The 21,450-nt window shown below is 56.7% G+C and overlaps 8 protein-coding genes across 8 annotated transcripts; 5 read left to right on the top strand and 3 right to left on the bottom strand.

Moving 5' to 3' along the window:
• Positions 1–57: 57 nt before the first annotated feature.
• On the bottom strand, positions 58–894 carry BGZ61DRAFT_148698 (uncharacterized protein). The gene has a single exon (XM_046237339.1). The coding sequence runs from the start codon at positions 739–741 to the stop codon at positions 211–213; it is 531 nt and encodes a 176-aa protein (XP_046096200.1). The 5' UTR covers positions 742–894; the 3' UTR covers positions 58–210.
• Positions 895–2,419: 1,525 nt separating this feature from the next.
• Positions 2,420–5,140, top strand: BGZ61DRAFT_539666 (uncharacterized protein; the record flags this gene model as incomplete). Its single annotated transcript, XM_046254818.1, has 3 exons — positions 2,420–3,571; positions 3,634–3,815; positions 3,865–5,140. The coding sequence occupies 3 exons, from the start codon at positions 2,420–2,422 to the stop codon at positions 5,138–5,140; spliced, it is 2,610 nt and encodes an 869-aa protein (XP_046096201.1).
• An 872-nt stretch (positions 5,141–6,012) lies between these two features.
• BGZ61DRAFT_463818 (adenine-N(1)--methyltransferase) lies at positions 6,013–7,716 on the top strand. Its single transcript, XM_046247441.1, has 3 exons — positions 6,013–6,221; positions 6,278–6,513; positions 6,602–7,716. The coding sequence occupies exons 1-3, from the start codon at positions 6,032–6,034 to the stop codon at positions 7,481–7,483; spliced, it is 1,308 nt and encodes a 435-aa protein (XP_046096202.1). The 5' UTR covers positions 6,013–6,031; the 3' UTR covers positions 7,484–7,716.
• A 651-nt stretch (positions 7,717–8,367) lies between these two features.
• Positions 8,368–12,864, bottom strand: BGZ61DRAFT_369037 (uncharacterized protein; the record flags this gene model as incomplete). The annotated part of the gene is made up of 3 exons (XM_046241931.1): positions 8,368–10,149; positions 10,255–11,402; positions 11,502–12,864. 3 exons carry the CDS (start codon positions 12,862–12,864, stop codon positions 8,368–8,370), a joined length of 4,293 nt encoding a protein of 1,430 aa, XP_046096203.1.
• Positions 12,865–13,485: 621 nt separating this feature from the next.
• On the top strand, positions 13,486–14,109 carry BGZ61DRAFT_485370 (uncharacterized protein; the record flags this gene model as incomplete). Its single annotated transcript, XM_046249700.1, has 1 exon — positions 13,486–14,109. The coding sequence occupies one exon, from the start codon at positions 13,486–13,488 to the stop codon at positions 14,107–14,109; it is 624 nt and encodes a 207-aa protein (XP_046096204.1).
• A 2,165-nt stretch (positions 14,110–16,274) lies between these two features.
• Positions 16,275–17,149, top strand: BGZ61DRAFT_463823 (uncharacterized protein). The gene has a single exon (XM_046247442.1). The coding sequence runs from the start codon at positions 16,317–16,319 to the stop codon at positions 16,659–16,661; it is 345 nt and encodes a 114-aa protein (XP_046096205.1). The 5' UTR covers positions 16,275–16,316; the 3' UTR covers positions 16,662–17,149.
• Positions 17,150–17,175: 26 nt separating this feature from the next.
• BGZ61DRAFT_485371 (uncharacterized protein) lies at positions 17,176–18,094 on the top strand (the record flags this gene model as incomplete). Its single annotated transcript, XM_046249701.1, has 2 exons — positions 17,176–17,386; positions 17,805–18,094. The coding sequence occupies 2 exons, from the start codon at positions 17,176–17,178 to the stop codon at positions 18,092–18,094; spliced, it is 501 nt and encodes a 166-aa protein (XP_046096206.1).
• A 1,595-nt stretch (positions 18,095–19,689) lies between these two features.
• On the bottom strand, positions 19,690–20,562 carry BGZ61DRAFT_485372 (uncharacterized protein; the record flags this gene model as incomplete). Its single annotated transcript, XM_046249702.1, has 1 exon — positions 19,690–20,562. One exon carries the CDS (start codon positions 20,560–20,562, stop codon positions 19,690–19,692), a length of 873 nt encoding a protein of 290 aa, XP_046096207.1.
• Positions 20,563–21,450: the final 888 nt, after the last annotated feature.

Below are 21,450 nucleotides of genomic sequence, written 5' to 3' on the forward strand. Positions count from 1 at the left end.
GGCGCTCCCGCTGCGCCCGGCGCATGCTGGATGGATGTAAGATATCGGTGGTTGATACTGGACCGCCGACTCGGCCGAGTGCCCTCAGCTGGATCCAATTACCAGCCGCCTGGCAGTCACGGGCTTGGCGTTGATGGACCTGATCTAGACCGGGACTTGCTCCGTGCAATGCTCTTTCGAGTCGACAGGCTTCTAAAAATACGACAATGCTCAGAACAAGGCCTTGTTGCACCAAGGCACGAAGCGCAGCGCAATCTCGGACAGGGCGTCGCCGCTGCAGTCAGTGAGGCACGTAAAACCAGATGAATTGGACGGATTGAAGCGCGGGCCATCCGGAGGCCATGAACTTGTCTCGCTAACACTCGAGATGTCCAGCATCAGGGCTTCGACTTGGGGGCAGAGAGAGGCGGCCCGCCATGACCTCGAGCGGCGTTCGCGGCGTTCGTCGGCCGCCTCATCTATCCACCAGTTGAATGTTGTCCACCAGTTGAATGGGCTCGTCTGCGGCTGTGTGCGCTTGCGGATACTGCACCATCCCATCCAGAGCACCAGAGCACCACAGCACCGCAGCACCACGGCAGAATTGCACCATTGCACCAGGCTGGTTGATGACCAACGCCCGCTTGGTCCTCGTTCTCGCAGCAAAGTGCTGGCGTGTCGGCGATGGCCGCTTCGCATATCGAGCTTTGTCACGCAACCCCACTCCCTCCACCGGCTGGTTGAACCTTTTTCTCTTTCCATTGTGCGAACAGCCAACAGCCAGTAGCAGGCAATCTTGTGAAATCCGCCTTGTTTGACCAGCCCAACCGACGGCAATCTAACCTCGTACAGAGAGAGAAGCCGGGGATCGCCCACGGCACACACACAATCGTCGTCTCGTCAGTGACCCCCTCGTGTAAGGAAAACCGGCGCCAAGCTTGGCAAGCCCAGCAAGCCCAAACTGCGGAGGGCCACTGAAAGTAGTCTGAGACCATCCCGGGGGTGGCCTCAGGCGTCTTCGTGGCGCCGCCACGACCGAACGTCTTAGAAGAACAGCCGGGATGGGGCATGGAGGAACGGGCTCAAGGAGAGTTCGCAGCCGAGACTGGGGGACTGGACCCTCTTGATGCAGAGTCCATCCCGTCATGGTCAGAGAGAGCAAGCCTCGCCGTCACTCACGGTCACTCACGCCTCTTTCACGCCCTCACACTTCCTCTCCTGTCTCCTGCGCGACATACACACTCAGCCTCGGGAGGCGCCCTCCTCGCCACCTCCATGACGACCGCCGTGCCCTCCCGGGGAGGCCGGAAGTCTTCACTCCCAGGCCCTCACAGACGGAGGTGGCGCCCTTGGCTCTGGTACACACTCGCGGGAGAAGAAACGGAAGTCTTCTGGAAATCGCGAGCCCAGCGTTTGACACTGCGCCTTGGTCTTGGTTTGCAGCGTCGGCGCTGGAATGCCCGCCAATGCTCGCCCCCTCGGCAGATTTCCCTGCTAGCCCGGGGGCCAGGGGCTGTATCGAGCCGTCATGATTGGTGCTTCTTCTCGTGTGTGGTGGCTCCGTCCATTTCACCTTCTGCTTCGGGCAACACTGGTCGCATGCTCTCACATGCCCACCCCTGGACTCTCCGTCCTCAGTGGTCGGCCGGCTGCCGCCATGGGCCATGGATCATGGCGCTCCCTCTCTGTCTCCTCCTCGGGCCTTCTCCTGGTGAACACGCTTGACCAGCCCGTCCGTGGCCAGCCCATCGTCAGCCCGAGCCCAGCGGCCAGAGAGTCCTTAGCCATCCCGTTATTGGGTTGCCAGCCCAGCGCCCCCAAGAACAGTGCCCCCCAGCCAGCGTGTCTCCCCCCTGGGACCGAGGATGCCTCCCTCTTATCTCCCCTCGACACCCCGCGGACAGGCGCTCCAGACTCTCGAGACAGCAGATTGGGTTGCCTTTCTGGGAAACTTAGGCGAGGGAACTTTTGCTGGCCTTCTCACGCGCAGCACTTGGCGTCCCGTCCACCGAGTCTCTCTCCGGCTCTGGTCGCATCAACGACCCTATCACACCAGCTGTCATATCTTTCCCTGCTGGTGCGTCAAGTCTGGGGAACGATAACGTTAGCAGGGCCCTGGACGTGCACGCACTTTGGTATCACCGTTTTGGTTGCCCCCAAGCCAGTGCGCGCCCGCCGCCCATCTGGTCTGCGCGCCGTCGCAGTCTCCGGCTCCTCTTATTATACGTACCCGGGGATCATGGGCACTTCTGCCCGCTTGTCCATCCTCTCGTTCTCGACCTCCATTTTGAGCTCTCCCGCTCGCCACTTTGACGAGTGATGAATCCGCGCATTGGCGACTGAGGACCCAGCCGATGCTCTCGACTCGCTCGAGTCCGTCACTGACTGTCAGCCAGCCAGCGGACCGGGCCTCCTCAGTCGGCTTGGGCGCTCTGGCGCCATGTTCAATCCTTCAGCGGGTAGGCCTCGTGCTTCCGACTCCGACCCAGAACCTTCGTATGGCTTCACCGACCAAGCCTGGCCCAAATTCGGCCTCAACCCTTCGAATCCTTCCTCGATAGACCCTTCGCAGCCATCTCATGCCTCGGGGCGCAATTTCTCCTCCCTTATGGGCATGGACTGGGCACCCTCCCCATCCGACATGCAGCACAGCTTTCAGCACCAAGTTGACGATGCTTCCAACGATGTGGACATGGACATGAGCCCGCACCAGGACGGCGGAGGCGTTGGCCGCTTGGTTGCGCATTTCGAAAACAAAGGCTTCGCCCCGCCACTTCCTCCGAGACCCTCCAACACCGTCACAAGTCCTATGACCTCGAACCCGCCTGTGTCGTCGCCGTTTGGGAGTTTCTCTGTCGCATCCCACCATGTCGCAAGCCCCCTCAACAATTCATCCGAGGTCAACTACTCCTCTCTGGACGGCCCGTCACGAGTGACCAGTCCAATTGCCAGCCCGCCGCCCATGTCTTATGGTGGATTCCATCATGGTATGCATCAAGCAACCAGTCCCGTTGCTGGTTCATCTTCTGGGCAATATGGAAGCATGGACAGCTTCATGGTCAATCATCGAGTGCATAATCCCATGACCATGTCCTCGATGGGAACGTCTCCCATGATCACATCTCCTATGGTCGGAAATTCAATGGCGACATCGCCCATGACCTCAACGCCCATGATGGCATCCCCCAAGGTCACATCTCCAGCGCCTACCACCCCGGGCGTACCAGGGACGCCTGGATTTGCCATCTGGCGACCTCCTGTCCCAATGACCCCCAAGCCACTCATTGATCAGTCTCAGTTTAGCAGTAATACTGTCAATACTGGTGGATACTTTACCAAACCACCCATTCCTTCCACTCCTAAGCCAGTGATGAATGCTGGAAGCCAGCTCGTCCTGGACTTCAACTCTAGCTCCAACGCTCGAGGCAAAACCCCTGTCAGAGCCCCATCAAAGCAACCGACAAGACAGCCGGTACGACAACCGTCCAGACAACAACTGCCTATGCCTACACCTCCCGCATTCAGTCCTTCTCCAAAGCAAGAACCGCAGACGCCCCAGTTGCCTCGGGCGTCTCCATCCATTTCCCTACCCGTTAGTTATCCCCAACGCTTTCCCATGCTTACACAGGTTGTCGTTATTAACCATCTTCTCAGGCCGAACGACGTCCTTCGATGTCTCTCCGCCCCCAGACAGGAACTCGACCGTCACGGGAACAGGTTCCTGCTGAAGCTTGGGAGTCATTCAAATCGACTATCCGAGCCCTCTATCTTGAGGAGAGGAAACCCCTCAAGGAAGTCATGTCCATCATGGCCGACAAGTACGGGTTTCAGGCGACGTAAGTACTCTTTCTCGTGTGCCGTGTGTCTGTTGCTAAACTCCAATAGTCCGAAAATGTACAAGACACGGTTCTCGCAGTGGGGCTTCGTTAAGAACAACACCGAAGATGAAGTCAAGAGACTACTGTCCATGAAGTTCCAGCGTGACGCTGAGGGCAAGGTGTCTGAGTTCGTTCGAAACGGGAAAGTCGTAAATCTGGGCACTTATCTGAAGAGGAAGGGTGTAACGGAGTATGACTTGATTGATTTCGAGCAACCAGCCGATCTCCCAGCCCACATTCGATGCCGAACGCCAACCCCCCCGCCGGCCACTGGATATCTTCAATCCCCCGATCTTCTCAGGGCTCAAGAGACCGTCATCGGCAACATGAGGAAGGCTTTCCTGCAGTGCCGGCAATTTGAGGTGGAGACTGACACCCAAGTTGGGTGGACAACGATTGTGGTATGGGGAGCCGGGTCGAGCGAGCTGTTATTGGAAGCCAACCACTATTTTGAGATGAGGGACGCCGACCAGGGAGGCCACTACCTGATGATGGCTTTCAAACAGCTCGAGGTGGATTTGAAGAAGCTGTCGCCACAGGGCATCAAGGAGCTCCTTCTAGGAATGGTTCATCGCGACCCCGGCATGATGACCGCGCTGTGCAAGTATCTCGCGGCATATTCGACGACGAACTTCGAACGATCTCATCCTCTCCGGCAAATATTCACCTGTCTGTATGAAGTTCAGCAAAAGCATGGCCCTGGGACGCTGTCGGATCTCTTATGGGGCAGCATCCCCACGATCGCCGAGGAGCTGGAAGCCATCTACGGCCGGCGACATCCATATGTTGCACGCACATGGATTGATCTGGCCACCTTCTACAACCATGTCAACCCCGAGCGGTTGGAGAAGTTGGTAAATGAACTTCGACTGCTGCAGCGGCAGATGGAGAATCGACTTGGCACGGATAGTGTCGACGTCCTTGTCCTTCGACATGCCATTGTTCAGATGATGCACTCGGCAAGCCCGAACTCGGATAGCACGAAACAAGCCGCCATTGACCTCTGGAACCACATTCGCAATATGGGGCTCGTCTTCCCTGTGCGCGACTCCCGTCCAAATGTATACTGCTATCACAGTCCAGTCAAGGTCGATCCGTGGACGAAACGATGCCGACGACGATATGACCAGGGGGTGCAGTTTATGGAAGAACATGCAGGCGTACGAATTCTGCCGTACTTCGAGGAGGACTTCCATACAACGGAGCATGCTCTCGAGCCCCAAGACTCTTGGGCGGCAGCGATGGAGCAGCAAATGGGAGGCTCAAAATGGAGTTTTATCTGAGCTGGATCTCTAGAGGAATGCATGAGCTTGTTTCTTCCGATACCTTGGGGGTTGGATTGCCGCACTCTCTTGAGCAAGCCTTCGCCCATTCAAAATTCAACGCCGTCAACGAGCTTGGACGACAGACGCTGTCCACGACTGAACGATCCTCGGAGTCAAAATGGTGCAACACGCACCCGCGGTTTTTGTTTGTATATCGATTTGCTTTTCACCCACTCACAAGCCCGGAGTCTGGGATGGCATATTTCTTTTATTTTTTGAGTGTTTTCTTTTTTTGGTTCCTTCGTGGACTGGCGTTTGGGGGCGCCAAAGTGGCCAGGACGGGAGGAGAGGGATGGCCGGGTTGGTCTTTTTTTCGTTCTTGCTATGTGATTTTGCGCATACCATGTACATTAGGAAACGTTGCCTCTCGGGTGGGAAGGGTAGTGGGATTGCGACGGCATAATGACGATGACGAGACGATGGCAAGGGGAAAGAGAAGATGGTCGTTGATGGTGTTGTGGGTGGTTGAGTTGAGTGAGTTGAGGAGAGTGAGTGAGCCGAGCACAAGAGAGAGGCGCAAACGGAGAAGAGAAAAGGCGGTCGCAAGGAAGGATGTCTGGATTTTTCTCCCTCGGGGAAAGAGGGAAGGCGATACCCCATATCAACGGATGCATCCTGGAAGCCGGAACGAGAGGGAAGGAGCGATCAACGAGGGGACGGACCACTCGTCGGGCAGACAGGCACTCATGCATGCAGAGACAAGTTAGAAAGAAATATCATCAATACCAAAAACACACGCACGATGCTTCCAGTGACAAGTCAATTGTTCCCACTGCAGAGTTAATTAGCTCTCTCACCTGATTCGCACAATGGAATTGGGTTAATTGCCTGTTTCTTCTTCCCGGTGTCATGGCTTCTGAGAAGCTCTACCCGACATATCTCCGGCGCAAACCACCAAGTCCAATATTTCCATCACCAACATCCCACCGCATCACAATTCCATCTCCCACAATGCGCCTCCTGCCACGGCCACTCGCCCCCGGGCGCCTGTCCCCTCTTCGACTGAGCCGCCAATATTCCTCCGGTCACACCGTTCAAGGCATGCTCTCCCCGGCCCAAGTCCAATTCCGGGTCGTCTAACAACGACACCTCCAGAAAATGACGTCCTCTTCCTCCGCCAACAGGGCACAAACTTCCCCCGTTGGCACCTCACCGCACCCCTCCGCCCCGAATCCCGTGTCCGCCTCGCATACGGTGCCTCCGTCAACGCCTCGGATCTCATCGGCCGCAGTCTCCTCGACGTGGTCCCCGACTCCTCCGGCCGCGATGTCGTCCTGCACGAGCCGTCCATGGCGACCTACATCCTCAACAGCGCGCGGCAGGCCACGCCGGTGCGCAACCACCTGCCATCTCGGAAGACGACATCTTTCGCTGCGAATCTCAAAGTGCTGACGTGAGGCCCGGCCCCGGGACCTGTAGATCTACCCGCATGACGCAAACACCATCGTCTCACTGCTGGACCTGAACCTCCCGCGACCTGGAGAGGACGGCGAAGACTCCAATGCCCCGCCGTTCGAGATCTTCGAGGCTGGCACTGGCATGGGTAGCTTGACCCTCCACATCGCCCGCGCTCTCCACGCCGCCAACCCATCCACTACACCAGCGCTTCGCAACTCCCTCTGCACAGCGCACTACCGGCCGCACGATTTCGGGCTTGACCTCACCCCCGAGGACCAGGCTGCTTTCAACAGCTACCGCGCATCCCGCCGTGCCGTCCTCCACACACTCGATCGCAATCCCAAGCACTCGCGGGCCGCACACAAGCTGATTCGGCAGTTCCGCCGCTCTCTGTATTTCCCCACCATCGACTTCCACGTCGGCTCTATAGACGAATACCTCTCGGAGCGTCTCGCTCAGTCTGGTGGCACGCCCTTCTTCTCACACGCCATCCTCGACCTCCCCTCCGCTCATGAAAATGCCGTTCCTGTCATCCAAGCCCTGAAGCCCAATGGCCTCCTCATTCTCTTCAAGCCCTCCATTAGCCAGATTGGCGACTTCCAGACCTGGATGAAGCGCACCGACCAGCCTGTGCGTTTGGAGAGAGTTATAGAGCTTCCCGTCTCAACAACGGCCGATGGCGTCCGAGACAATGGCGGCGGTCGGGAGTGGGATGTTAAGACGGTTATTCCGAGAGGGGCTGAAGCCGATGCCCAGCCGGTCCAGGTCATGCGTCCCAAGGTTGGCGACCGAGTTGTCGGTGGTGGATTCGTTGCTCTTCTGCGGCGGTATCACGCCAAGGCTTCACCGGAAGCCGAGCCTGTCGAGGAGGAGGTGACACCTCAGGCGATACCGGACATCTAAATCGTAGGGTTCATCTGAAGCCCAACACAAACTCCTAAGAATGCGTCTATGAAGACGCCACTGCGTTCTTGCTGCAGATCCCTATTTGTGCAAGCCATCACGCCCTCTCGCTGCTTTGTAAACTATTTGTGCATAACAGGCCGGGCACTGTATCACCACAATTTATAGACAGCAAATAGAACCATAGACATCACGTTAAAACGAGACAATTCTGAATGAGGGAACAAACAAATGCCGCTTGCTATTCGGTATCGCTTCCCAAAGCACCAATGGGTATCTCTATGCACATGCTAACATATCCGTGCCTTCGTGTCAAATCGTTCTCCTGTTATCGTCATGATCGTGAACCACCTCCCCCACTGCACTCCTCTTGAGCGATCTCCCACCAGCCCTGAATATCGGTGTGGCGAGACCAAGAAGTGCAACGACCAGCATTGCTCCCCCCGACGGAGCTCCTATTAAATCCGCGGCCTGTATCCTGTGTGTATTCCAAAAGCGTCCAGGCTCATTATGTCAAAACCAATACATCCAGTGACTGGTCCCTCCGACCAGCGGCAAAAGAAAAGTAAAAATCGAAAAACAAAAACAATGATGCACCCTGCGAAATGGGTATGTGATGAGATGTGTACGTGTCGACACCCAGGTGGCCCAGTCAAGGGTTGGGTGTCGTGCCAAACTCGTTTTAAAGACTGTCGAGTATAAAATGCTGTAGATGCCGGTGAAATTTCGGCTGTTAGGCTCGCGCCTTATAGTGTCTTCCAATCTTGGATGCTTCCCGTCGATGCTTCTTTGGGTTCATTCCCAGTGGTGATAAAGGTGGTGAAACAGGATAGGAAATATAATGTAACAAGGGAGATTGAGGAGCAAGAACTGGGCGTATGAGCTTAGAAGCTGGTGATGCGGTCAGGAGCGCGAGCGCAACAGACCGTCAACTTCAAGCTCGTTCCAAGCTCCTCGCACTCCGAGAGTAGCGCCCGGTCGGCCCAAATACTCTTTCCGGATGGGTTCTCTGCCGCATTCTCGTAGCAGCGAGTGTACCACCATCGACCGACCCGGCCGACCATCCTAGTGATGCCCTCGTCGGCTAATGGGCCGTTGTCGCTCATCATTTCTGCTAGACTTGGCTGGTCTTTCTTCTTCTCCTCTGGGTCCTTGGCCTTGCGACTATCCGAGCGAGTAACAGAACTAGCCGCAGGAACACCAACTCGGGCCGCCTTGATGGTTGAAAAGCCCACCTTGCCAAGAAGACGAACGATGAGGTCAGCGGTTGAGGCGAGGTTGGTGTCAGGAGTCTTCTCGTTAACCCTCTCCTTGAGGCGTCGGACAACGCGGCGTCCCCGGTTACCCATGTTGTTAAGATCAACGTCGAGAATCGACAACTCAATGTAGCCTCCAGGCTTGAGCACACGACGAGCCTCAGTGAGGATGTTGCGATAGTATGACTCTGGTGCCGCTACCGGGAATCGGTATACGACTGCGGTGAAACTCTGTGGGGCAAAGGGGAACTTGTCGAGGTGGGAGACGTATTGAATCTGATGGTGGTTGGGAGGGCTGAGAGGGAAACTTGAGGCAGAATTCTGGAGCTCGGCTGGCAGAGGAGCCCGAGGAGACAGGTTGAAGAACGTCGCGGCCGGGTAGGTCTCTGCGGCGTAGAATGACCAGTCATCATTGCCGAGGCCATCAATCACAAGGATTGAATGCCGCTTGAGAGAGCCTTCAACCGGGACCAGCTCATGTCTAACATCGCTGAACAGCACGTGTCCAAACGTAAGCCACTTGCTGACCGTCATGGAGCCGACACGGAGGTTGACCTGGGCAAGCGGAGACGAGTCATCGGACGAGGTGCTGGCGTCCGATTTTCTGTCTTTGCGAGACGACCGGCTACTTCGCTGTGACTCGCTGACTTCTTCGGTCACGTCCACGCTGTTGTTTCGGCCGCGGTAACCAGCGACGAATTCAGAGACGGAAAACGGGGTGGACGGGCTTGGGTGAGGTTGGAAGGCAGCTCGGATCCTCTCCGTCATGTCACCGCTGTAGGTGCTTGAACCAGTAGTTGCCCTAGAATGCGTAGAGGCTTTGCGGGGGTCAAAGACAATTGTCGGCGATTCCATAGGCTTTCCCTTGGCCAACTTTGAATGATACGTCTCCAGGTGGAAGGGGGTGCCCTTCGAGGACGATGCTGATTTAGGGCCATTGACTTGGTCCTCGCCAAGCAGGTCATCGTACTCATCCCAAACCTCATCTTCTGCGGGGGGGTCACTGGGGTTGGGAATAACGGCAGTGGCCTCAGAGAAGGAAGGGACAGCAGAGCAGCTCGAGCTCGAGGTGCCAATGGTACCATGTGAATCCTTGCGGGGAGAGAAAGCAATGAACTCCTTCTCTCGGCTCTGCTCCAGCGACACGGCGGAGTTCGAATCATGAGACGAAACGTTGGTTCCGCTCTCAATTGTCGACCCTTCCATGGTGAGCTCTGGCATAGGTGTTGAAGGCTTGGGAAGGCTGGGGCCCTTTGCAATAGACTCAGCATCATACACTGCCGAGGCTCGAAGAGGCAACGTCAAACTAGCTCGGAAAGGTCGAGAAAAGCTCTTGGGGGAAAGGTGGTCGGAACGGTTGACAACTTTAGGAATCCTGCCAACTTGAGGTAGTCGACTTCGACGGCCAGACTTTTCTGTGCTCGTTGAGGGAGGGAGGAGAATCTGAGGAGCGGGCCGAACTTGACTGACAGGCTGTGCGAGAGGTAGTCGTGCCCTGGAGGTAGGCTTGGGAACCTCCCGTCGAATTGGTTGCTCAGGCTGTGGTGGAGTGCGAGTTGATGGTTGTGGAATCTCCGGGATTTCCGGGATCTCTGGGGTGCTCTGGGTCATATCAGGAGTACCGCTGAGACTCGGCGACTTCCTATAGACCTCCGCGCGCCTCAATACCTCTTGTACATCCATTGGCTCGCTATCCTCTTGTTCCGAAGAGTCCATCATGGCATAGAAGGGAACAGGTTTCTTCTCCACAACTTTGACGGTAGCAGCTACCGGCTCGTTCTTCTTGGAGTTTTGGTTGTTCTGCGACCGACCGAACAGGTTCCATTTCCGAGGAGATCGCGACCGCTTTGTCAGTTTCTTAGGCGCTGGCTGAACTGGCTTCGCATCACGAGAGATCTCTCGTTGCAACTCGAAATGAGATTCGTCCGACATCACACTCATATCAAAGCTAGTCATAGGCGAATTGGAGGTCTCTGAAGTGTTGATAGGCTGCGGCAACCGTAAAGGATCGTCCGGAGACGATCGCAGTCGCTGAACAGACCTTCGGAAGGCCAGAGTGGACTTCATGGTGACGCCTTCAGAGTCGCTGCTATCAGACGGCCGACGATACCCAAAGGCAGGGTTGGGAGTGCGCGACATTGGCGATGGCCATAACGTGTTTCGAGGTCCCTGCTGGGGAGCCGAAAGTGAGTCTGAGCTCTGCTTTGGTTGATCCTGAGTGAGGCTCTGGTAGCTGTCGGTTCGAGTCAGTTCCGAGCTGGCGTTCCGGTTCTCGACAATTGCTCCACCGGCAATGATGACAGGATTCATACGATCCGCAAGGAACGGGTCACTGCTGGTGGCATTGTCCTGAGAAGACTGTGTTCCTGGAGAGCCCCGAGGGATGTTGCTGATGCTGCCGCTACGACGGCGGATGCCTCCAATTCGACCGTAGCCCTCATGTCCTGTGCCAGCTACAGGGCCTTTGCGGACTATCTTCTTCTTTTCCTTTTCTTTTTTCTCCGTCTGGTTTCCATCAGTAGGGGCCTTCTTTCGACCGAAGAAGGCGAAGCGAGAGAAAGAGGTCGCGACGTTGGGACTTGGTGTGCGTGTGAGCCGAGGCAGCTCAGTGTTGCTTGTCTTCGTTTGGTCCACATTCAAGCGGGTTCGCGAGCGGGATGCCGCTTCGCCACCGATGGGAAGTCGGGATGTCGACGCCACCCTATCCGAATCCGAGAGTTGGTTGCTGGTCCTCGGGAGTGAGCTCGAAATGCCCACGTCACTCCCACGTCTCTCTGTTGGCAAAGATTGCGTGGAAAGATTGCTATGGATTATCGGAACAGGGCCAAACAGTTGTGAATGAATGTCCGGGGTTCCATCTCGGCTCGGTCGAGAAGGCGGGCCGGCCTTTGGAGACAGATGAGTCTGGCCAGGACTCGGCCGCATAATCCTTTCCGGGGACGGCGAATTCATCACAGGTCGTGATACTTTCCGCACAGTCTTGATCGGCGAATACTCATTTTGACCTTGGGAAAACTGGTGGGAGGACTTCCGGGGTGGCGGGCTTGGCGGAGGTGGTGGTAGTCGCTTGGCCTTCTCCTTCTTCATAGTTCTGTCACTCTCGCGGACGGTAGAATTCGAAGAAGAGGAGTTTAGCGACTCCCTGACCGCGGCCAGGCCATGAGGATCAGCAGTGATGGAGTCAACCTCATTGGGGATGCTACCAGCCCTTCTCCGAGTGACCGGTGGTCTGGTGTAAGAAGGACTGTTCAGCCGTCCCTTGACTGGGTTGACTCGAAATGATGTAACGAAGGAAGGCGATTGAGATGCAATAGACGTAGGAGTGGTATCACGACTGTAGGGTCCAGGTCCAGGAGATTCAGAAAACCTAGTGGAAGGGCTTCCGCTTGTCCCAGAGAACAACAAGCTGGCTGGAGTCGGGGGCGGTAGGTCATGAGTTGCTATCCGGAAAGGAACGTCAAGATTGGTTTCTGACGAGTTCGAGGGCCGTCGGACGTCTCGGTATCGGTCAAGTTCTGGGTAAATGACTTGTGACTTCCCACTCTTGTTCATATCGACTACCTCGGCGACCTGGATCTCGGCTGGGCTGTGGGTCAAGCTCCTATCCATATGGATGCCGAAAGCGAGGTCAATGGGTCCTCGTGATCGCCGGGTTGAAGAAGAGCTTGTGCGAGGTGATTCGTTGTTGGGGCTAGCGATGCCGCTGGAAAGAGACGACTTCTTCCTTCTTAGCACGTTCGGGGCGGGTTTCGAGGTGGTATCGATGGATCGCGCGGAAGAGGATGACCCGGATCCACCGCGAGGCTTGGTGCTTGAGCGGCTCGAACCGATAGTACTTGAAGAAGCCCATGATTGAGCTTGGTGGTTGAGGGCAGGCCGAGTAGTAGGTTGAGGAATCGAGGGCCGGCGGCTCGAGGGTTGTGGTACCCTGCTAGCTGGTCGTGATCCAGATGAGGGCGAGGGTTTCGGAATTGTCCTGGGAATGTCGGATTCCTTTCCTGTCCTGGTCAGGTTCAGTGGCCTTGGCGGGCTCAGAGTGTTTCGAGGATCCCCCATTCTTCTGGTCCGGGCCGTCCCTTCTATGGGCCTGGTCGGAAGGCCAGACCCCGACCTCACGGATTCCATTATATCCAACCTTAATCCCAGCGAAGTCCTCCAAAGCCCATGGTTCACCGGGGAATGCAATTATAGAAAGCAGGGGGGCAGGGGGGATTTGTATAGGAAATTAACAAAACATGCGACGGGTGAGAGATATAAGAAAGTCCGGAGGCGCGGGCGCGTAAATGGTATGTGTCGAGGTCGTTCGGTATTAGTGTGGAGGGGATGGGCAAGATGGTGGGGGAGTGAAACCGCTCCGCGGCTGCCAGGGATATGCCCGCCGAGAGTGGGCTAGCTCGAGGTGAAGGGGGTGTGATGGATGGGGATGGGCTCGCGTGTAGGTGAAGAGTCGGCTTGGGGTGGACAGACGTGATGGATGTCGGCAGTGAATTCGACCGGGTTGCGTCGGAGAGGCGATGAGGGAGGGATGCGCGCGGGGGCGGGGGTGCAGGATAGGATGGGATGCAAAGACTCGATCTCGACAGGAATAGGAAAAACAAAGAAGCAGGATCCGTGGGGAGGAAGAGGGTTGATGATAGAGAGAGAGAGAGGAAGAGATATGACAGCGGGGAGGCCCAAACGGGAGAGACGGAGCCATAGTATTTAGGTGATTGCCGCCGGTCTGGAGCATCGTCATGACTGGATGGCATGGGCCGGTACAGGAGTACAGGAGTACATGGGCAAGCCGACGAAGGTACATGCCAGGATGGGGATGGGATGGGAATGGGATGGGCTATTCTCACTGTGGCGTCTGATCCCTGGCCACACCAGCATGAAGCTGGGGGTGGGCTGTCGTTGGGTCTTGGGGCAAGGTGTGCGCTGAGGCGGCGGCGTCGGCGTCGGCGTGGAGTCGCCGATCGACAACCTCGAAGCCGCGGGTCGACGGGCGGCCGGGTTGAGAACTTTGAGTCACCTCACCTCTTTGGCCAGCGAGCCGTCACAGTGGGACTGTTAGGGGGGATTGTTAGGGGAGAGCCCTTGTTTGCTGCTCTGCAAACTGCGCCGCGCTGCTCCCACGGCCTGCATACCGCCCCGTCCTATGGGAGCCCTCTGGACGTGGCTTGCGCCTACCATTGGGCACCCAACCCTGCCTGGGATTTGCACGCACCTTTGCTGGGAGACGACGCTGCCAAGCTGCGAGCCACTGGGAGCCTGTCGCGCCCGTTGCACGCCTTAGAAGTTGGCCCGGGGGGGTCCATCATGGAGACGCTGCGGCGGGGCCCGCCAGTGCTAGGTCGCGATGCCTGTTGGCCTGCTGCCGGAGCGGTTTAGACGACGGTTTGTGGGTGGTCTCAGTGCTAGCCGTTGGTCGGTGGGCCCTGGGAGGGATGGGCCGATGGGACCAGGAGCCCTGGGTTGAAGCTAAATCCGGGTCCATTGTCCATCTGCCCATCTATCTGGACGCTGCTGGATGCACCAGATATCAGATCAGCCTGGATGTGGAGATGCTCGCCATGCAAAGGGGGCAGGGGAGAAGGGGGGGGGAGGGGGTAGTCTCGGGTAGTCTCTGTCATCGAATGGAGCTGAAAGAGCGAAAATCCCATCAAGGGTGTCAACAAAGGACACCGAAATGGGAATTTTGCAGTTGGTGCTGGTTGGTGAGGGTGGCATCTGAAGGGGGGGAGGGGGGGTGAGGGGCAAAAAATCAATGATAGTTCACAATTGATTGACTGACAGACTGGGCAGAAAACACCCTCAGTTCTTCTTCCAGCCAGTTTCGGCGCCCACTTCCACGACGAGACATGCTTGCTTCCAAGACACAACCGTTGCCAATGCCATGTGAACAGGACGAAATGGAGGCTCGCTTCGACGAGTCTGGGACTCTGCGGGTCTCAATGCCACCCACACCACGAGACCAGTTGCCTGGGCTCCAATCCTGCAACGCCCAGTCCTACCCCGAGGGTCAGTCGCGGCCTCCGCCGTCTCCAGCGAGGCGGCACGTCGTTGCGTGCTCTGCTGCGTGTCTAGGACATGCAGGCGGAATGTCTCGCTGCGTGCACTCCGACAGGGCAATCTGGGCTGTGTGCATCTGCATGTCTCACTGTTCGTCGTCACTGGCGTTCCCAGATCGGCTGGGGGGCCAGCCGTGACCACTACACGGGCGTTTTCGACCCAAATCACAAAACGACGCCTGCTGGTGGTGTGCGCACTCGTTCCCTAACAGGCAGGGTACGTTGAAGGCGGCCACGGCCACGGCATCGCATGAAGCATGTGGATAGGCGGACCGTCAGTCAGGCAGACGTATCGAGACTAGAGGCGGTCATGGTAAGGCTCCTTTCTACCAGCCAAGTCCCGAGAGGGACGAATACGCAAGTTCTTTCACTCTAGGTCCACCGCTTTCTCTCTCTCTCTCGCCCCTCTCTCGAGTATCAAGCATGCACAAGGATCGCCCAACCCGTGTCCAGTCACTTCTCCCAAGTCGCAAAGTCAAATCCCGACTGCCCAAAGCACCACCGGCGACAACATGCACTCATCGTTGGCTGCTTACATTGTGGGGAGTCTACTGTAGAGCTTGGGCCTATTCCCCTGCGCCTATTCCCTGCTTCTCTTCCCAGCGGGCACCATCTCCACCATTTGCTGCACGTTGCAGTAGCCTGGGCGGTTTGCAGCCTCAACATGCTCCCCATAATAGCACAGGACCCGTTCTTATTAGTGTGGGAGGCCGTTCGCCTTCATGCGTCTGCGCATGGGAGCGACAGGCGAGTGCAAATATCTGGCATTGCTAGGACTTCAATGTACGAAGCAGCGACTAGCAACGGCATCTAGTATCGACTAGCCACCGTCCCAGGTATTTGGGCCCAAAACCTTGATCCGTGTGCGCCCACACAAACACGTTCTCCATCGAGACCGGTGGGAGGGGCTGTCTCACCCATCCCGACCACCCTTGTCGTTGCTATTGCCTCTTACTACTTCGACATGGAGTACGAAAGCTGGCGCAGCAAGTTTGGCAACTTCAATAGTCACTAGGCAAAATCTCCACACAGTACTATCTATAGCTATGGATAAGGATTGGATATTCAGTTCCAGAGGCTAAGTCCTGAATTTTCACGCTTCATGTGCCCCGAATCCCTGGGTTCCCTAGGATGTAGAGACTTCCCCCTAAAGAACTGTTGTGTACGTTGGGTTAATGGTGGCCAAAAGGTGACTTTGGGGAGCAAGCACTAATTTTTAGTGCATTACGTGCTAAATAACAAGGGCATTATAGGGCTTGTCATTAAAAAGTTCCCGCCAGTACATACCTCGACCTGGGATATTGTCGAAATTCCTGTGCCAGCCATCGCCCCGTAACAATCGCCACCTTCGCCGTCTCCAATGGGCACAGTACGAACTCGTAGTCTGCGAGACATTCTGGAAACACTGGTCGTCTCTCGCCAATTCCAGGGGTCGGCGACAATAGGATATCCCGTTCCCATTCGCCAACCGGGGTATGCAAAGCGCCCTCCTTACCCGGGAGTGGCCATCCCACTCGCCTTTCCTGAATGTTTATTGGTCATTTCTATCTGATTTTCTACCAATCATCGTATACCCGTCGTTTCACCCCCATCCATCACCTGGGGGCGGGCTACCTAATGCATGTCTCTCCTTGCCTTGCTATAGCGGGCTTCTTATCCGCCGCGCCGAGACCGAACCTGTTCGCCAATCCTCGCCCACCAACTTGCACTTTCATATCAGTTATCGCCGCCATTACGGAATACGGCTGCTGCTTACGTTGGCTTTATCTTTGCCGCGTCCTTCCTTCCTTACTAAGACCAACCGGCAAGTTGTGTCCCGGAAAGTGTATCGGCCGAGACCGTGAAAGGCCATCAGTACACTTTAGCAAGTAAACGCTAAGGCATTGACCGTCCATCTGAATTCGCAAGCTCAAGGCTGGTCCCATGATACAATGACCAAGACAACCAGCCTCACGCGACCCAAAATGAAGGGCCAGGCGGGCCAACGGTCGGCAGTCGAGCATCGCCACCCGGCACTGAGACGTCATGATGAAAAAACTCTTGCCTTCACCGACACGGCAGGGCCATCACGAGGACCGGTTTCCCCTGTGAGGTTAGATCAGCCTTAGGCCAGGTGACCAAGTTACCTTCGGTCAGTCAGTCAGCCCAGCGGCCAGGAAGCCCAGCCATTCCCAACGGCCTGGTAGTGCCCGCGCGGCCCTGGTCAGCTCCCGAACCAGACGAAGCTGAAAGCTGCAGAATTAGGGTGGCGATGTTAATGCGCTGGCCCGCGTCTATGGCGGCTGTCGACGTCAAAATGCTAAAAAAACGAACCGGTTTCGGATCGTAATGCACTACCGATATAACTCGGGACTCGCTGCAGACCGGATGTCATCATCGGTTCCAAATGTGGCAATGGGGGAGGCAACCGGGTGCTCCGCCACGCCCGGCCACACTTGGGCCACAACGGCCACAGGGTTTTTTTCAAGGTGAGGCTGGTGCCCCGTCGACGTGGCACGACCCGCGTGGCTGGGCGCCCCGTCTTCACCTGTCAAGCCTCGCCCCAACCCAGATCTTGGGTGTGGCTGTTGAAGAACCGAGCGAATCGCAGCACCCCGGTGAGAGGGTGCCACCATTTCCTTGCCGAGATCCCTGCAAAGTCACTCTCATTTAGATCTCAAGTACTCGGGACTTGGCCTGGCGGTGAGGCCAGAGACAGGCGCTTGTGGTGCTTTGCCTCGTGCCAGCTCATCATCTTCCCAGCCGGCCACGCGCAAGCCTACAAGTCTCTCGAGGACCGTTCAAGAAAGAGAAGCGGACTATCAACCAGCTCGCCATGGCCTTGGGGGGCTCCAGCCCGCAAAGACTAGAGTCCACTGGAGTCCACTGGAGTCAACTGGAGTCGCCAACCACCTGGGTGCTTAGCCGCACTCTCCAATCGTAGCCGCCATCGGGCTCAGCGACCGGGGTGCTCATCGTGAGAGCAGGGGTTTCGCCGCTGCCATTGGCCTGCAGACTGAGACTCGACGAGTGTAGTCTCGGGTAACGTGACGACCTCGGACTCTGGAGGGGCCAGGGACGTCTCCAGGCTTGGCCAACTTTGTTCGCCACGGCCATGGCCATTGAGGTATGGTCTCATCGGCACGTTTTCTGGAGGGGGCCGGAGGTTGACGATGTCGTCCGAGAATGGCCTGTGTGGCTTACGCTGTTGGATGCGTCGTGATCCTTTTGGGAATGCGGGATTAGCGCGTCGACCAGTTGTCTTGCGTAGACGACATATGAGGAGCCGCGGGCCTGCGTCTTTCGTTGGCTCGTCCTGGTGGTAGACTATCGCGTGCTCGCTCCGCTATACTTGGTCATGACAACGTCGTTGGTCAGTCAGAAACTTCTTCTTCTCGACCGTGACTGGCGGTCTCCGTCCTGCCCTAAGAGGGTTTTCTATGACTCCATGGCCGTCATCTAGCCGGCCAGCCTCTCCTTCTCGTTGTGATAGGGCTGAGGGTTGTCGCTGTTATCAGCAGCCCTGCCTTAACTGGGACAGGCGAGATGCCAATAAAGGCGCGCCCCATCCCGGCTGAAGGCCCCATTCTCAGCTTCAGGTCGGAGCGCCTCTGAGCGTTACACGGGACGAATAGTCTGTGAGTTCAGTTGTCTCCGAGGCTGCGGCCCCGTCACTAAGGGACGCGGGCTTCAGGCGACGGCTGCGCTGGCTTCCCCGCCAATCCACCTCGCGAGACTTCCGGTGGTCGGCTCAAGTCTGGCCCGAGTTTTCGCTTATTCGTGTTGGTCCCTCTCCCTCTCCCTCTCTTTCTTGTGTGTGTGTGTGTGTGTGGTTGGGTCGATACTCGATAGGTAGGCTATGCTCCCCATCCAGGTCGGTATCATTAAGTCAGCACCTCAACTCACGCTTCCCAGTGGCTCCGGCTGCGAAACGCTAGCAAGCGGGAGAGGCAGTGGAGCAGAACCTGGGCGACGGCGCACGTCCATCCGCCATCCGTCGAGGCTAGGGAGTCTCCCCGCCCACCTTCACGACCCAGCAGGCTTGGCCTTGTTCAGAACTGCGACTGGTTGTGCGAGAGGGTGTGAAGGATTTGCTCCGATGCATCTGGATTCAGTCACGGGAAAGGGGGGAGGGTGAGTGAGACCCAGCCGACCCCTAACTACTGCTTGTGAAGATTTTTCTTCGTCTTGTTGTTATCAACCCGTCGATACGATTCGACAATTCCGAAGGAGCCGGTCGAGTCCGGCCAGAGTTGACGTGAACAAATCTGGTCATGGCCGATAAGCCTTGTAAGCTGCCATCAAGCGAGTCTTCTCACACACAGGCAAGCTTCCCCCTGAGAGGTTGGCCGTACAAATCCCAAGCCATCGTCAAGCTTTTTCTCGTCCCACACACGTTTTCCCCTTGATGTGCGGGCGTTGGCAATGCGCTATTGAGCTTGCTTTATCCAATCCTGATGTTCTCGCCATGGCGCTGCTGAAAGTTGTTTCCAGGCTTGGCAGAGGTGGCAAACGAAGTCCCAATGGATGACAACCGCATCTACCCGAGTGTTGTATAATCCCATTCCGTCTGAAAGCGAGAGGATGGGAGGTGTAGGTGCGGCCAAGCTCTGGTAGGCAGAGAGTCCCCTTCGAGGTGCCGAAACCATGACAGCCCAGGTCTATCGACATCGACATCACGTACTCAGAGAAGAAACTTTGGAGAAATATGAGACGTATCGAGTTGAGCCCCCGCAACGCCGATTCCTGTTTATTCTCTTTCCCTTCATTCTTTGCGCTTAAACATAGTAATTTTACATTTCAGAATCCGGCCGGTTGCGTCTGGAACCTCCGCTCCTCATCCCGCAATCTTGCCCAGTATCGAGCCCAAAATCGTTCATTCCCAGAAATAGAAAGAAGCCACTCGTCCGCCTGGAATCGTCTAGTTCGTAGCGAACCGAGCTGCGCGCTTCTCCGCCTTGGCCTTCTCCGAGGGGTCGTTGAGGATACCACCCCTGGAGGCGCCATCCCGTCGAGAACCACCCTCACGACCACCCTCACGGCCGCCCTCACGACCGCCTTCGCGTCCGCCATCGCGTCCGCCACGGCCGCGTCGTCGGCCACCACTCCTCCTGTCAAGACTCTGTCGCTTACTGTTGCGAGAGTTATCACCGTCGACACGCTCACGACCACGCTTGAGTGGGCGCTCAGGGAGGGCAGAATCGAGGCTGGAAGCCAACTCCTTCTCGTCGAGGCCAAAGCGATTGGCCCGCTGGGATCGCTTCTGTGAATCTTCATCCTCTTCGAGACCAAATCGCTTGGCGCGGTCGGCACGTTTCTTGGCTTCCTCGTCGGCAGCGGTAGAAGAGAGACCGATGGCGTAGGACTGCGCGGGCTCCGCTGGTTTCTCCTCTGACTCGGCGGGCTTCTCTTCGGCGGTCTCCTCAGCTGGCGCAGTCGCGGCGGGAGCTGCCTCAGCGGCGGGAGCCTCGGCGACTGGCTCGACAGCAGGGACGGCAGCGGCAGCGGGGGCGGCGGCAGGGGCGGCAGGAGCCTCGTCGTCGCTATAGCTAATCTCGTCTTCCTTGTTCTCAGCTGCGACGGGATGTGGGTTAGCTGAATGACGATCCAAGTGATGGGTTTGCGCGCGCGCATTCGAAGGGGTAGTCGTACCAGGCTTGGCGTCGCTCTCAGACTTCTTGTCGTTCTCCTGCAGGCGCGCAATCAAGTCGGCCTTGTTGCCAGTCTGCGGCAAACTCTTCTCCGCCAGGAGCTTCTTTAGCTCCGGCACCTTCAGGGAAGAGTACTCGGCCATGGCGCGCGTTTGGGTAGGGAGACAGCTTGTGTGGGAGAGGATCGCCGGGGTAGCAGAAGTTGGAAAGGGGGAGGGAGGGAGAGGGCGATGGCGTTTGCGATTGCAAAGCGCGCCGAGTTGAAGATAGAAATGAGGGGGATGGCGAAAGGGAGTGATGGAGATGGAGATGGAGAGGGGAGAGGCAGAGGCGTCTTTGATCAAGTCGAAGTGCTGGGCGGATGACGCTGGGATGGGATTTTAGTGGGACGCGCGCACCTTTGGCCTTTGTTGGCCTCTGGTCAGTCGCTAGCTTTTGCGCCTGGCGTGGGTGTTTTGTTCGCAGGGCGATGCGCACGGACCATATGTACCCCTTGCCTCACGTAAGGTCCAACCTTTTCAGGGACAAAGCAGCTCCCGGGTCAGTCATCCAAAGAGGAAAATCTGCATATCGAAGGATTGTACGGATAGCCTTGTTTCTTGGCCTAAGTTGGGTTCTTGTATAGGACTATTTGGTCTATGATACTGGTTCATAGTATTCACCAGTATCGGCAAGGTCATTGAGAGGACATGGAGAAGGATGACCAGACGGAAGGCTGTTCAGGTGCGGATAGAAGGTATGAGTGGAAGTGTTACACAAGTATATATAAGGAGAGGGTAAAATCTTCAGCGTCTAGATATTTAGCAGATTAACAATACGATGTAACATATTACGTAGCATTCCTTCCTTCACGTCTTCTAGCAATTTCAATACCTAGTAAGGCTGACCGCCTTAGCCCGATTAAGTTAGCCTCGGACTAATACTCCGAGAACGAGTCATCCATCGACGGGCAATACACCCGGTACGCATTATAAAACCGCATTGGCTTACAGAGAGAGTATCGTGCCTATCTAACTGTCCTTGACATTGGA

This window comes from Ilyonectria robusta (genome assembly GCF_021365365.1).
Source record: "Ilyonectria robusta strain PMI_751 chromosome Unknown BGZ61scaffold_36, whole genome shotgun sequence".
Taxonomy (NCBI): Eukaryota; Fungi; Ascomycota; class Sordariomycetes; order Hypocreales; family Nectriaceae; genus Ilyonectria; species Ilyonectria robusta.